This window comes from Charadrius vociferus, unplaced genomic scaffold, assembly GCF_000708025.1.
Source record: "Charadrius vociferus isolate BGI_N301 unplaced genomic scaffold, ASM70802v2 scaffold529, whole genome shotgun sequence".
Classification (NCBI taxonomy): domain Eukaryota; kingdom Metazoa; phylum Chordata; class Aves; order Charadriiformes; family Charadriidae; genus Charadrius; species Charadrius vociferus.
In genome coordinates this window covers 2,361,252-2,377,731 of record NW_009650172.1, presented here as the reverse complement: position 1 = coordinate 2,377,731, position 16,480 = coordinate 2,361,252, and the positions used below count along the sequence as shown (strand labels likewise).

Below are 16,480 nucleotides of genomic sequence, written 5' to 3'. Positions count from 1 at the left end.
AAGAGTGCATGCATGTGAAGCTGTGACCACAGAACGGGGGACACCCCAGCTAATCATGCTCCAAAACGGACCCTCACAAATGACTTGTCACATCATCGCTGTTTCTTCTGCGTACTATCTTACTACTCCCAGCTCTTTCACCTTTGGTCACACGCAAAAGCAAGGACAAGATACATCATTCACATTCTGCGCCTCAGAACAATTCTTACTTTTCAAAACAAAAGTAATTTCCAGAGAACATAGCTCACCTTAAAGGATATTTCATACTGCTCTCCTCCCCATATCTCCAGACCTGCATCATACCCTCCCAGCTCCCAGAACCACTTTCTATCGACTGCAAACAGTCCTCCAGCCATTACAGGAGACCTTAAGGAAAAACCAGACTCCATATTACAAACACATTCAAAGATACAGATCTCTAGCTAAACATTTAAAAAACAAAGCAAGAGTTGACAAATATTCTTCTCACCGCCCAGTATTCCCAGTGCCTTTGCAGCCCTGTCGGAGCATCAAACAGTTGGTTTTGCATTATCTACTAATTTCCCACTTGCAAATGAGGAGGACCAGACTAGGCTCCCTTCAGAACCAGTCAATGCCTCTCCTCTAAACAGACAAAGAGTTCACATTAAGTGACAGGACATAACCTCTCCCAGAGGGACCCATATGCTGCACATGTGGTGCTCTTTGTCTCAGTAGTATGATCAAGTCACTGAGCATGACCTCAAAAGGTGTTTTGTTCGCTTATTTTTTTTTAACACCGCAGAAGTATAAAGGACAGAACTGTCTTAATGTTGGCAAGCACAGCAGCAGCAGAACATAACTTGATCACAGATTTACTTCTGCAATGCGCTGCAATCATCAAAATTGCTGTAATTATTCTGCTAGGTTTTCTCCCCACACCTGGGAACAACATAAGCTGCCATTGGTTTGTTGGTTTTGGCAGAGCATTAGGGATACTAAGTTATGTTTGAAAGATCTCAGTAATAAATGACCACATTGAATGTTACACATTACAGTTTTAAACGAAATGTTAACTTCTGCAGGAATTAAGGTGACAAAAAATAGCAATGAAAAGGAGAATGTTCACAGCTACCACACAATGCATTTCTTTAAAACCAACAAAGCAAACAGCTGCCAAAAAGCAAGTAGCTTAACACCAGCTTCTGACTTTTACTACACTGAGGTGTAAACCAACCCTGTAATAGGGTGTTATTTTGTCAGCCAGCTCTCAGCACGCTGTATTTCAGTAACTTACTCAAAGGGATCACTGGGATCAAGTTTCTGTAACTCAGGAGGAATAGGGATCCTCTTGTAATACATCTCCCAGTCAAATGCACCTCGCATTGCGTCTCCAGCCTGAGTCTCATATCCAAAGTGGTCATGATCAATGACATCAATCATAGGGCAAACGATAGTCTTGCGGTTTCGGGCAATGCGATCTGAAGATTGGAGAAACATGTTAGAAAACCTGCACCAGTTGGTTTCTTTCACCATGAAATTACAGAAAAGAGCATCAAAATATGAAGTTGTCCAAGAACGACATAGCTTTCTTCCAGTTCATCCTTTTTCAGGCAGATGCTCCAATTTATATCAGATTATATGGTATTTCTGCAATAATTGATATATTAAAGCTAGAAATATTGACATAAAACCACCACGCACTCATGCTACAGCAACCACCACCCAGACGCAGAATAGAAAGGCACAGCCACACTACCACGGGTACCTAAACCGCCAGGCTAAAAACAGACAATCTTGTCCTTAGTGAACAGTCCTCGTTTTAACAAGTGACCGAGATGCGAACCCTTTCTGCTCTGATTCAAAGCCAGGGCAATAACCCATTGTACCACCTAGCTTTAATTGCTATGCCAGATTCTGGCAGGAAGCGATTCAGACTAATGGCATAACTACTCTCAGCAGGCTCAAGAAATGCAAGTGTACCTCCTCCCCTCAACCTTTTCTACCAACCAAATAATACAAGACAGGATTAATTCCTGCATAAACATCTGGAACTTCTTAAATACTTTATTACTGAGATGGTCTCCTGTTGGAAGTTAACTTTCAGAGCAGAGGCGACAAATGATGTTTCAGCTTCCAATGCACGTCTAACAGAAATCCTTTCTATGCTTTAAAATTAAAGCATGCTCTACGTGTTCTCATTTAAATGGCATTTGAGCTAATTCCGTCCTCCCTCCCCAGGGCTCATGAAGCTGCAAATGTTTTACACTACCGCCAGATACAAATTGTAGTGAAAGCAACAGTATTACCATCCAGCAATCCTGCTGACAAATCTGACTAGTTTTTCTTAAACCTCTGCTTGACTATTGTTGCCACAATTTATTTGACAAAGTCACACCTTAGAGAGAGCTTTGACAGGTCACTTGCAATAGGATTGTAAAGGAGTTTGGTACTGGCCAGAGGGATACAGGTACCAGAAACAGAAGGCACTGTCATTTCAATTAGTCATCCTTGAAAAGAACTGACATTGTAAAACTGATGCCTCCTTAAAGACAAAGCACTGCCTTGGAAAGGACTGCACGTGTTCTACAAAGACATACTGGCAGCTGTCATTCACAAGAAGCATTCTGAACAGGCTTGCAGACTGTGAAGTTAAACATAGTTATATAGGAGAAAAACAAACCCTAAAAGCTACTTGAAACCGCTATGCAAAGGTCTTTTCTGTACCATAAAGCTATTCCTCTTTGCAAGCTGCTGAATGGCCATACGATAGTTTGCTCATCTAGCAAGCTGTAAATTATTTTAGATTTAATTTAGTGAGGAAACAGAAGAATATGATCTCTGTTCTTTAATTAAGCAAAGCATATGATAGGGTTATTGTACAGTGCAGGACTCTAGAACAAAAAAAAATTCTTGTATTAAAGGCTACAAGTTGCCAACAATTCACCTGGAAGTTGTGGTTGGTTGTTTTGTTTTTGGTTTTTTTTTTGTTCTCCTTTCAAAAACATTTCATCTGCCTTTTATCCACTTATAGCACTAGAGGAAAGCAGAAGGTGGAAATAAAACAAATTCAACACCAACATCTGTTGCCAGCTCTTTAGCAGTTCAGTCTTCAGCCACGTACAACACCACACACTTACCTAACAGCGGTGGCAGCCAGTTCACATTGGCCTCGCAATGGGAATCCAAGAAGGTGATGACATCCCCTATCGCCACAGAGGCCCCCAGCATTCGAGTTCTTATCAGCCCTTCTCTCTTTTTGGTTCGAAGGATTCTTACGTTTGGGAACTGGGCCATGTAATCTTCCAGGCGTTTCTTCAGGTGTTCTGTATGAAAATGAGAAATTTAAACGCTGTAACAACTTATTTCTTAAAAATGCAGTTCCTGTCTTTGGAAGTAGGTCCTAAACAGTAAACAAATGCAATAACAGGAAAAAGGAAATAAGAATAATTTTGTTTATTCAGCAAAAAGCCTAGTGAAACATCCTCCAAGCTGGCAAGGCAGGCATAGCCACTATGTATATTTGGATGGCTACATAAAATGCTTATCAGGCAAGGTATTTGCATATAAATATGGAAATATTTAAGCTACCAAATATGGACTGGAGCCACATCTGAATTAGCACAGACAGTTGTGGTCACTACGATTAACAAGAATTCAAACTGAAAAGCTGCAGAAAAAGATTACTAAGTGATCAAAACAACAGATAGCTTGTTTAGATCCGGAAATAAAAAGCTTGGTCTACATAAAGAGTGAGGGACACACAGCTGTCTTTACATCAGAGTGAAGCACCAAAGGAAAACCTAAAAATAGGCTAAGAACTGGTGCTGGCCTAATCACCAATGGGTTGATCTTTAGGCATCTGAAGTTTTGACTTACTTGACAGCAAACCCCATTCACAGCGTGCCAGGGACTGTTCATTAATACACTGTACTATCCACTGCCATCAGCAACCAATCAAGGAAATTAGCCTCGTTAGGCAAAAGCTAGTTTGTCAAATCTAAGCAATTAACTAATCTTAAAATCTCACACAACAAAACTCAAACAGAGGCAATCATTCAAATACAAATAACCTCACAGGTTTATTTGCCTTGACTTTAGGGAACACATCCACTCCATTCTGTACAGCAGAGTCGTCCTTGGCTTCCAAAGCAGGCATGAAAGGCAGAGGCTGAAAAGGCCGACAGTGTGAAAGCGCCCCCGAACAGGGCACCAGGGAAGCCTGGTATTGGAATAGCTCTCTAAAAAGAGCAAAGGAACAAATAAACTTAACTAAGTTATAAGCTCTTTCCCGTGGTGCTGACCCAGCAATTGTGCTTCAGGGTTTTAGCTACTGGAGATAAAAAATGGGCAAAATCCCTATGACTAACAGACATTCTGCACCTTCTCTTTGAAGCAGCCATCACCTGCCTTCCTTCAAAGATCACCCAAATCAACTTCTTTGCTTTAGAGGTATTCCTAGCAAGCTCTTTGCCCTTTTCAAAGCTTTATTTAACATTCTCCAGGACTTTCTGCTCACAAATGCATTTTTGTGTTTTGCCTGACAAGTCTAATTGTCCCACAATATCTACATAGGTTTCCCTGCTCAATAGAGCCTTTAGTACTTCTTGCTGTCTAGCACGCTTTTCCCTCATCCTTTTCAAGTCTCTTCTGAATAGATCCTCTCAAGCAACCAGAAATTTTGTCCACTCAATTATAGATTTTTCAAATAAGAGCCTTCCATAGAGACTGGGTATATTATTAGTGCAGCTGCCTTCCTCCTGAGGCAGTGGGTAGACCTAAAAAGACAAAAAAAAAAAAAAAAAAAAAGAGAAAGAAAAAGAAAAAAGAAAAGCTACCACCACTGTTAAACATCACAGCTCATCTCTTGCCATTGTTAGTTTATCATAAAAGATTAGTTCATTAGAAAAGAGAACAAACAATCCTCACTTCAAGCATAAATCAGTTGAGCCCAAGCCAGGAGGTACACCTTAGTGAATCTACCAAAGACAAAATACACAGGAGAGTGCCTGCTGGTGCTCATTATAATAAAGGATGTAACCATCACACAGAAGCTCTGGGTCCAATTCCCCTAACAGCAGCCACTGATACTGTAGCACTTACAAGATCAGACCCCACAATATTTATGTTATCTAGACCAGACCTACAAAGCACTGGAAAGTCTTAAAAAATCCAAAGATCCAAAACAATGAAAAAATCCCTATATAGACTTTCTGAAACTCTTTATTTTTCTAGAAACAAGAACATGAGACTGTGAAAGATCCCAGAGGTTTGTCTTCCATCTGTGTGCTGGTCATTTTACGTTTTGGCATAAAACCGAAAACCATAAAACCATTGGTTTGTTGTACAATTTCATCTGTGGAACCACCTGAAGGCAGCCTAACCAATCCCTCCAGGGGCATGAGCATGGCACAACTGAGCCTGCCACCAAGAAACACGAGCATGTTTTTGGATCTGGTCTCACACAGGAAGACACACACTATCAAGTGAACAAAAAGTCACTGAATTGGCCATATTTGTAGTGATGATGATGGCTGTTCTGCTACAGACTAACTGAAGACAGGTTGATTTATATCTATTAATGAACAGGCAGTTAAGAACGGAAAAGTTTCCCCATTTTTCTAGTGTAACAGGAGAAAAGAAGGCATAGGAGTCAGAGTTTTCTCAGGTAAGTACTCTGCAAAGAGACAGCAGGAACTCTAATCCGCTGACTTCCCATTCCATTCCCAAATGCTGGGTTTGGTTCTTGAGTGCTTCTTTACTGCATTTCCATAGTAAAAAAATACCAAAGCATTTCCAGCTTGCAGTGAGTAGCCTGCTCTATGCCGCATTAGTAAGAAATGTCTCATGCATTAGGAATCTTCTTATGTCTCTGACGGCTGGAAGAAGCAAGGCTTCTACAGGTACTCCATCAGCACCCATGTATTCTCACTGATGCAGGGAACACACGCACCAAGCAGGATGATGCTCAGATAAGCTGTTCCAAATTGCTGCAGAAAAATCCGCATTTTCCATGATTACTACATTTTATGAGGTTAAGACTTATGTACCATGAATTGCAAGTGCGCAGACGTCATTGTACCTTCCTTCCCTTATTAAAGAGTCACAGACTTCCAAGCAACCTCACAAACAATACACAAAACAGTGAAATGTACTTTTCAAAGACAAAGTTTTCTGATTTCCTTATCCCTGCACTATTCCTGCCACCTAGCCTGGCCTCCAGACACCCAGACAGAAAAATATTTATTTCAGTCTATTACAAATATTGTCACAATTAAGTCAATTTTTGCTTTTAAAAGAAAATCTCAAAAAACAAACAAGTGGCATTAACTGCTACAAAATTTTATGAGGCTTTAAAAAAATATATTATGGAATCTTGTCACACTGAGTAATTTTTATTACAAGGGCAATTTTCTTTAATGAAAGTTGTTAGGTGAACTGGATGGATTCCAATGGCTGCGCCTACTCTGGGCAAAGTAATACAGCCCAAACATATAAATGAGAGTAAGATTATCTGCAGATTAAAAACTAGGCTGGTAGCTTGCTAACAGACTTTGCAATAAACTTGATATACAGCGTATACATTAACAGTACCAGTCAAGAACTACTGCTTTCTTTATTTTGAGCTATAAATAAAACTGTGTGAAGATAGAGGAAAAGCTTCAACAGCAGCACTGCTTAACATAAGCAGTCCCAAAGCTTTCCAAAATAAGACTTTTTTTCCCTAGGTCAAATTCCTGTGGTGGTCTTACTGCACTTCTTCCTTCTGGCTTCACCATCCAAGTGGAGCTGCCCTCAGATGTCTTTCATCTGGTGACCACCTGTAGCATGGCAAGGACTTTCCAAGATAGGAATTTCTTATGTCCAGCTGAGTTTCCATTCCAGCCACTGCATGCCTGCCACTTGAACAGGCACCTGAGAAACATTACAACTTCAAACCAAACAAATACAGAAACCAAAGGAGGCCAGAGGAGCCCAAGGATTATCTTTTTTTAGAGCTTACAGAGGAAAACGTATGAGAAACAAGGCAACTCTGACATGGATCTGCAGCACTGGAACAGCTTAAATGGCACTGCAGTTGTAAGGTCCATGGGACTTATTTGTTCAAGTCAAAGCAGAAGTTACCTCAATAGATCCCCTCACGGCAACCCACGCAGCCTCTCTCCACTCGGCAGTGCCCGGACCATCCCTGTCTCCTTCACATCCTGTTGGCTCAGCCGTATCGTCACTGAGGCTCGAGCAAAATCACCAACTGGTCAGAGTCAAATCAATTCAAAAATAGTCTACAAACCTAGTCATTTTCCCGCAGAAATCAGTAGAAGACACCCAGCAATTCTCAAGTTTCTAACATGTTTTTAAATAACGTCTTGCCTGTGTGCTTTAAGTTCAACAGCTATTTCTCACAACAGCAGCTCTGCAGGACAAAGGAACCTCATTCCCCTGAGCTCCCACAGCTCAGCTTCGCAGACAGCAGCACGCCATTGTAGTCACACCACTCACAGAAGAAGCCTGGTCTGGTTTGTGTCCTTTTCCTTCCCCCAAATCACAGACCAAGACTTGAAGCACTTGCTTCGCAGTAACTGCATATGGGGTGGTTTACCTTCCCCATAGACACCCTACAAAACCCACCGCTACACGCAACTAGTGCATGCCTCCCTCACTAGGCAAACCAGACACACGTACTACGCTGCTTCCCCGTAGGTTGGGCAAGTTAAAGAACAGTAGTTGCATCAGGCCTGCTGAGAACTTGAGAGTTTGTTTTGATTTTAAGCACGAGATGCTGCTTAAAAGACATGGAGCTGATGACTCAGGTCATTCTCTCCTGAGCTGCAAAGATGGGTGCTGTTCTAAGGACATCACTGGGCTTTTCTAGAGCAGATTCATGGTCTGGTAGCACTTTGTGACTCTCCAGAGCTCAAATGATTAAGACGACCTCCACCCCTGACTGCAGGGAATTGTGGGCAGCTGTGACTGAGAGGTGCTCAACACACATTTGCTTTCTGTACTTCGAAGGATTCAGGTTGAACATTTTGAATAATGTGGCCATTGCTCAGGCTTTTGAGCTGTAAAGGTCATTAATTGATCCCAGGGCTGAAAAGACGGTGGATTTTTTCAGTCCCATCCCACAAAACCTTTATTTTCACAGATGTTTGAACTCAAAGGAGCTGCAAGCAAACTCATTACTTTCACTCAGGCAAAGTGTCCTCTGCAGAAGGGCAGGGTAAGGCTGTTGGGACTCAACACAGTTTGTTTGGCAATAACATGGTTAGCATAAAGTCTTTTTATATATGTTCCTGTAACATCTCTGCAGTATTCTGCAGGGAAAGGAGTACCAACATTTGTGATCTTGGGCTAGAAAAAAAATTAACTCATTTTAAGTACCAGTCAGGACTTGAAACTATGATACAGATTTACATCTAGAGAAATAATTAGCAGGGAAACATTTCTCCTGTCCTACTAGTGCAACATTTCATGTTCATGTGTTACTTTAGGCCCTACTAGCTTTGGTTCCGGAATTTTACACTGTATAGCTCATCTGCAACTCTAGTGTCCTTGCTCGTATGAGTACTATGAACCCGGTCCAGAACAAGCAGCACTGCAGAAATCAGAAACATTCCCAGTCAACTTCCTGCGTTACCATCAGTGAAACTGTAGTTCCCTCTGCCATACAGTATCCTGCCTCCACCTCCTGCCAAGGTGCTTTGCTTCAGTTTACACACAGAATGGTGAAGATATGAAGATGGGAGAGCCATTGCACTCTGAAATTCAGGGAACTTCCCCTCCTGCTGAAGGGCACAGGAGGAGAGGACCGGGGGATCTGCAGAACTCCCTTTTAAGCAGACAGGGCTGGTTTCCCTTCCCTGCAGGTTACTTTGGCTAGTTTCCAACCACCAAAACCTGAAGTGCAACCGCTCATCTGGCATTTGTTTACAGGTTATCCCAGCCTCCCATCCCTACGCTCCCACACGCAGACATGCTTGTTTAAGATTACAAATTAATCCATTCGTCTTTACTTAGATACTTGGCCCTAACATGCTGTTTAACAATTTAAGAACGAATTATACTTCTCCTGAATCTATCACAATGTGCAAGCCAGGCCTCCCTGAAATAGAAAGCTCTACATCACTGAAATTAACTTCTCTCCCTGTTTTGGTGCAGATGAGTAATCCTTTTGAATAGCAAAATGTGCTGTTACCCAAACAGGCAGCACTTACACTAGTTTTAATTTTCTTTCAATGTTTTCACCCTCTGATCACTGAAGTCAGTTGGAAGGATAATAAACTGATTTAATAAATTGTACTATGAACACCAGTCCAAATAATAGCGAACTGATTAAGCTGATCACAGCCTCCCAAGCTGAATCTTCTTACCAACAAAGAAGAAAAGGCCTGGAAAGGAAGAAAATTAATATCTGTTGCTTCACTGATTACTGTTCAGTAGTAGACTCTTAAACGGGAGGGGGCCCAGTTTCCACTGCCCATTCTGCATCAGTGTTGGGTCACAGCACGTCTTTACAAACAAAACCTGGGGCTGGGGGGGAGAGGGTTGCTGCGCATGGGACAACAGCCAAACGTGTACCACCTCACTTGCTAATATAGCAGTCATCACTGTTTAGGTTGTAACAAAGATTAAAAGAATTAGGTTTCTGGAAATCCTACTGGCTTTGTTTTCTTTCTAAATGTTTTAAAACTAAGCTTCCATTTTAGGTACAATAAAGTACACAAAAGTAGAAGCGTGAGACCTAAGAAATAAGCCAGACTGCAAGTTGCTGGGGCAAAAAGCACTTGTGCGAGGCTGTGCTGTGTGCTTCGATAAAGTGAAGTGCGTGAACTTCTGCTGTCTTCCCTGTATCATCAATTACTTCTGAATTTGCAAAGGCAACTTGCTCATACCCTCCTCCACCCTACAGCAGACAGCCGAACCCTGCTCAGTTATGGCTTCAGGAGATACTAGTACTGAACGCAGAGACAAAGGTGTAATCTTAAAATGAGAAAATTCACATTTACTGGTATTAGCATATAAATACACCCAGACCCTAGGGAAAGTTTAGTAGGCTGCATTTCCAAGCAGGGAAATACACATGGAATAATCACCTTTGCTTCAGCATAACCTCTTAATCTCTCAGGCAAGTTTCATTTGTAAAGGAAGTCTATTCCAACTGTTTCTTCCTGAGGGAATCCAGAAAAATCCACTTACTCATCCTTCCTTCATGCTGTAAGGTTTAAGCACCTTTTGTTCGTTAGAAGCAGTGAAATCAGCCTGTGGTGTGTGCATCAGTTCTTAAGTCCTGCATACTGACTCCCTGGTCAACCCGCAATATCAATTTTTCTTCTTCTGCCACAACCCATCTTTCCCAGGAGGAACAGTCATTCTCATTAGTTTACTCTTCTCCCTTCTCATTTCATTAAATATGTATCAAGATTAAAGCACCCACTTAGGTTTTTTCCTCTTCCGTTGACTACATTTGATCTAAAGAGGTGATTTTGTGACTCTCAGTCATTTCCTTGTTGATTGCTTTCAACATCAGAGAGAACGTTTTGCTGACATACAACGTAGATAGCTGCAGTTTTTGGCCTGTGTAGCCTTTGTAGCAGCTGAAACAGGACTGAACTCCTTGCAGCACACTTAATATTCAGCTCAAGTTTGATGTAGCCATGGTGACTAGCAGGAAGGGTATTACTGTCCCAAATACTGCCTTCAAACCAGGGAATCTGTGCCCTCATCTTAAGGCCAAATAAGTGGTTTTGATTATCCAGTTGTTTAACCAAGTGAGTGCCTGCACTCCTGCTCAAGGCCAACACGCTTCTACTAAATTGATAAACACTGTATGGGCGGGTAAAAACCCTGAAAAAAAATTTAAGACAAGCCACCACACCAGTGGCATCACCACTTCCAGCAGTCCGAGGCTAATAGACACACCACACACTGGTTCAGGATCCTGCGAATTTATACTCCACTTTTCGTACTAGAGTTAAAAATCGTGAGAGACCAGCTTAGTCTTTAATCGCCTGTGATCTACATCATCGACTGTTTTCTGAGCACTGGAAAGACAAGCAGGGGTGCAAAAGCATTTCAGAGGTTTGCTCATAAGACTGAGCCAACCCAATTGAACATGACACCTCTGTAAACCGCAGGCTTCAGAACAGAGCGGGTGCACAGGGACCGAGTCAGAACAAGCTGCTGTGCTAGATGGGTTAGCTGCATCTGCTTCTGGCAAGCATGTTAGTATGCATTCACTGTTGATAGCGACATCCTGGATAGTATATCATGAGATGAACCTAAAGCCTATGACCAACAGCAAGACTTGCCATCATTTGGGGAGATGCAGGCACATGAAGCGTTAAGACATTTCATGCTGAAACATTTTGGAATAGATCAAAGTTGTGAGATTAAAGCCTTAAAAAGTCACTGAGTTTTGCTGGGGAAAAAAAGCAAAAAATAATAAAAAAAACCCACCAACCCCAAACAAACCAATCCTCAGAGATTCAGCTTTGCCTTTATCAGCAGTATTCATGTACAAAGAACTTCATGGCCTGAAAGTATTTGCTCTGTGCAAACCAACAAAAAGGGAAAATTTTCAGAAAGAGCACAAGAATTAACAGAAAACTCTACTTCGGACTTTTGTCTTGTTAGAGAATACGCCATTAGGTTCAAGATGTAACCCACTTGAAAGTTGCTTTGATTTGGTAGGAATGCATCCCTTTGGAGTCCAAAGGCTTTGATCTCAAATGTCTAAGTGAGAAAGAACAACTATGCTGCCTAAAATTAATAGCACAGACCTACAAAATTTTTGCTGTGGGGTTGCAGCCAAATGGAATATCAGAAAATTGATAATCCTTCACCCCTACAATAATGCTTATACGTTAATCACCATGAATGATAAAGCAAAAACATGTTTGTCTTGTAGTCTGTATGTCAGAACAGAAAACAAAGTATTTGGCAATGGAAAAAATTAGCAGTACAGCTGCAGGGAAAATACAGATACATTTGACTGAAAGTAACAAACTCTGGCATGTCAGAAGTATATTTTACAAACTCACACTTTACTCTTCTTCTAGACCTCTTTGCCATCAGTTCCAAATGCTCTTGTTTACTTTATTGGCAAGAAACGTAACTATCACAGTAAGTCAGTGACATCTGCCAGAAAGGTCAATAAATCTATTAAATCCTGAAGCACAAATCCAGGACTGTTCACAGCTGTACTGAAAACCAAAACTAAACCATCTCACAGACAATATTGTTCTCAACTGACACATTCATTTCAGCTGGATGACAGAGGGGAGACGGTAGTACCGGTAGCTGAAGGTACCCTGCTTTTACGTCTTGAGCCTTGGCTTCCGCTGTTCGGCAAGGTAAACTACTGTGTTCCACTGGAGACATCAATCCATACTTAGCTTGTGGGTAATAGGCAACAGTGGTCCTCACAACTTTTATGAATAGATGCTATAGTGAGAGAATGAGTATGGCATTTCTTCACTAAGAAAATATAACTGCAGTTAAAACTATATAGAAAAGGAATGTGTTTTAGATTATCCACTTTTATTTTTAAATTGCAGCAGCATTACCTTCCAATTTTCTCAAAGTGAAGAAGTTTCCACCTTTATCAAAGTCCATATGTAGGAACAGCTGCTTTGTCAATACCATCCAAAATGCTTGCTTAAATAGCAGAAACTATGATTACCAATAATAGACATCATAAATGAGTACTGGCAGAGGGTGTTTGAATCACATTTCTAATTAACTTGTATAGAGAAGCAGCTGTAAAACATTAAAATGCTGATTTCCACTGAAGCTGGCAGATATCTAGATTTTTGACTCCTAGTGAATGAGGACATGTACTTCAAGGTGAGGAGAATAAAATTCAAGCTGTTTTCCTGCAAACTTCCACTAATAGAAGCTACACAAATAGGGTTTCTTAGGAGCAAGCAATGCAGTTAGATTTCTTTAATGAGCTGTAATGGAAACTCTGCTCCTCAATTATTTATTTTTTTTTCAACTTTAGTTTGCCAGCCACTCTTCGCTACACAATAATTAGTTGAGAAAGAGGTCGTAGTAAACTGGACCATTTAACGCCACCTCATCTCCTTTCTAGAAGGATCCTTCAGCTGTAGCAACTGATCTGAAAGTAATAAATACAAGATGATGAAAAGTAAACTGGTTAGTTAATTTAGGCTGTCACAAAAAAAGCTGAAGTAAACAACTACAATGGGCCCTCAGGTCCCTTAAAACACTAGAGAATTTTTCTTAATACTCTCCAGCCATCGCCTAATGAACAATGCAGGTTTTAGATATCCCTTTATGAAGGGTATGTGCAAGTACAGAAATGGTGTTTAAAGACACATTAAAAATGAATCCTCAAAAAAGGAAAACAGAAAATTGAATCCCATCCAAGTTTCACAATGGATCCAAAGCAAGCTCTGTCACTAACAGCTCTCTGAAGTACCCCACACCCATAAGACACTGCCAGAAATGAAGAATAACAAATTACTCTTTTCATAAACCAGAATCGGACATCTGAAACAGGTTTTATTTTATTTCTCCACTTCATTTGGTGCTCACTGTTGAACAGAGTATTGGTGAGTTCACAAATTGACTCTTGCAGAGCAGAGCATTTATACTGGTGCTACCCGTGAGTCACAACGGAGTTTGGATAACAAACATCACATCTCGACTGTGGGTCACAACCACTTAAATGACTTTGAAGCCTTTTTCACTTTGTAATATTTGTGAATCAGTGATATTCACCAAAGCCAAGTCACTTTCTGTGTGGAAAAATGACATCAGTATTGGCTTCCATCAGAAGCATTTTAGTAGTGAAAGTCTTAGAACTTGACCGTAGCCCGAGAACTGCTCACTGTGACTTTATGCACCTGATAGTGTTAAACCACAAGACAAATGACCAGGCCCACAAAATGAGCATCATCAACAGCCTGGGATTTAATGAGATACTGATATCAAAATGAGTATGTTTCATGACAGAGAATTTCATTCTAATGAAAGTAAAGAGGACATTGCTTTTCTCAGACTTCCAAGTCTCTCCACCTAGAAGGACCAACCTTCTCCCCATTACACAAGGGAAGATCTCCCTGACAGTTACTTTAAAGCCGTTATTTATGAGAGTCTAAACAGACCAGAGATGGTTTGCAACGGATTCTAACAGAAAGGAAAAAAAATATCTCTATTCTGTGACTTAATTTACAACAAAAATATAAATCTTTTTATCAGTTGCTTGAGACAATAGTTACCACAACTTCTACAAGAGAAGTTACGTTGAAAGCAGCATTTAATAAAAGGTTGTGGAAAAGCACAGATGCTTAAGAAAAGCTTAGCTTTTTCTTTTTTTAAATACATTAAGGTAAAAAGCTTTAAAAGAATCATATTCAAAATTCAGTAAGAAAGACTGTCACCACTTTGTCCTAAGCACAGTCACTCCATAAAAACAGATGTACTAACCAGATTCACTTTAGCACATTTAAGAGGAGGGGAAAAAAAAAAAAAAAAAAGAAAAAAAAAAAAGAGAAAGACTTTTACAATGCGGGTGCCTAAAGATGAAAAGATAATCTCTTTAGCTGCATAAATCCTTTACTGTTCCATTTAAAGATCAAAAAGAATTCAAGTATTAAACCCTTTTCTATTTCAGATACTGAGAACATGATTTCTTTCAATTAAGGCTTGGCAGATGCGGTTAATGGAACAGAGTTGTATTTGCTACATACCTGATGTTGCACCAAGTGACGCATTAATCACCCCTTGCCTTCTCCCTTCAGTACACTACTTAGTGACTTCTGCCCTTCAGACCAAATTATGCCGCATGGTTCAGCCAAGCGGCCTCACCCACATTTGTTTTTCCATTCAGATTATCCCATAAGGCTACCTCCAGAATTACTTACCCTGCAATATATAAAGAGAGATTTTAAAAGTCACAGGGATTTACCCTAATGGGGAAAAAGAGGGATTTGGCTGTGGCTCCCTCTGACATTTGGTGGATGGACAGACTCCGAGGCTCGCCTGCCAGCAAACGTTCAAGCACGCTACAGGACGGTGCGGGGACAGCACAATGGGGCAAAGTAAAGGAAGGTGACCGGCCCTACATGAGGGGAGAGGGCAAACGAAGGGAAAAATATTGGTCAAAACCAAGGACTGAGATGACACCGCTTGGGGACAACACCCCTTGGACTGCTTCATTAAAAGGCCTAAAAGCCTCTTGCTGCCTTTCAAAGATGAGCAGTGGCCAGATGCCAGAGTCTGGGCTCATAATGCTTTGCTGTCTCCCAAATGTCAAAGAGCAGCTCTAACTCTTATTGCACAAAGCCCTGCTGAAAACACACAACTCAAAAGAGTGAGAAGAAGTGGCGGAAGAATAGGAAAAAAATAAAAACGGCTGAACAAATAAATCTTTTCAGGACTCCTAAATTGATAAAATTTTCATAAATTAAAATAAGGCTCAAGGAAACGGGGTAGTCTTGGAATAAAGACAAATCTGAAAACCAGAACCTCCCTAATCACCTTCCCAAGGGAAAATGAGATCCCATACACTTCACTTATAACAAAATTTTCTCCTCAAGATCAAATATAGCCAAGTATGCATGCCTCTTGGATAATCACATCCTAAAATATATCGTGTTTAATCTAAAAGCCAGAAGGTTGACTTTGCAAATGTCATTGTCATATGGGGTTAAATATATTCAAGTACTTCAGCTGAAACTGTTACTGCCTCCCAGTCACAGGTGCAGATTTTGACTCATTACTGCAAGAAGGACCTTAAGTCTTCATGTCTTGCCAGTGTACAGGCATACGATGCCGGAAGGCAGACAGCCCAGCTGGGTTAACACTTCCAGAACAATCCTGATGTTTGGAGACTTCCGTATTTTCAGTGCTGCCACGTTCAACTTTATTACAGTATCAACACAGTGCTTTGCATATAACTTGTGCTTTAGAGATGACTGATGCTGCGGTTCTCATTCTTCAACAAGGGACACTTGTTCTAAAACACTGTCACTTACACAAAAGTAGTATTAAAAATGAGTAAGAACAGGCTGTCAGTCAATATGCAAATAATTGAATGCTGAAACATGACTTATATATGAAATTTAAGCACTTAGCCACAATCACTGATTTGTGTCAAGTTAAGCCATAAAATAAGATACACCCAAAGTATTTGTGAACCACCTGTGTCCTGTACATTTTCCTCTCTGCACATAGCTAGCCCCAAGTATGCAGCAAGGTGTTTCTTTTAAACGACATTCAGCAATTAAGTCGCAGCTTTCTAGCACACAGTAAGTGTACAATGTCTTGAATAATTTTAAATTTTTCATTGCTGCAAAGGGTGAAAAGGTAAAAATCCTACCCTGTTTTACATTAAAGGAAGGGCTGAAAAATACATGATGCTAGTTTGTTCCAGATAAACATACTAATGCAAACAATTAGTTTAAGTTTTAGAGGCACTGGTGTTCCCTAGGGAGTTATACCTTTTGGTGACTTGACAAGGCAACTGGGGCATACAGGATGCTACTGAAGCCCA

General features: G+C 40.7%; 1 protein-coding gene across 1 annotated transcript in view; it reads right to left on the bottom strand.

Moving 5' to 3' along the window:
* Positions 1-16,480, bottom strand: part of GALNT10 (polypeptide N-acetylgalactosaminyltransferase 10) — a 100,155-nt gene that overhangs the window by 14,495 nt on the left and 69,180 nt on the right. The window contains exons 5-7 of the mRNA XM_009892641.1: positions 3,099-3,284; positions 1,256-1,439; positions 249-366 (exon numbers count right to left, since the gene is read on the bottom strand). Coding sequence (XP_009890943.1) covers positions 249-366; positions 1,256-1,439; positions 3,099-3,284 — 488 coding nt within the window. The remainder of the gene's footprint in view (positions 1-248; positions 367-1,255; positions 1,440-3,098; positions 3,285-16,480) is intronic.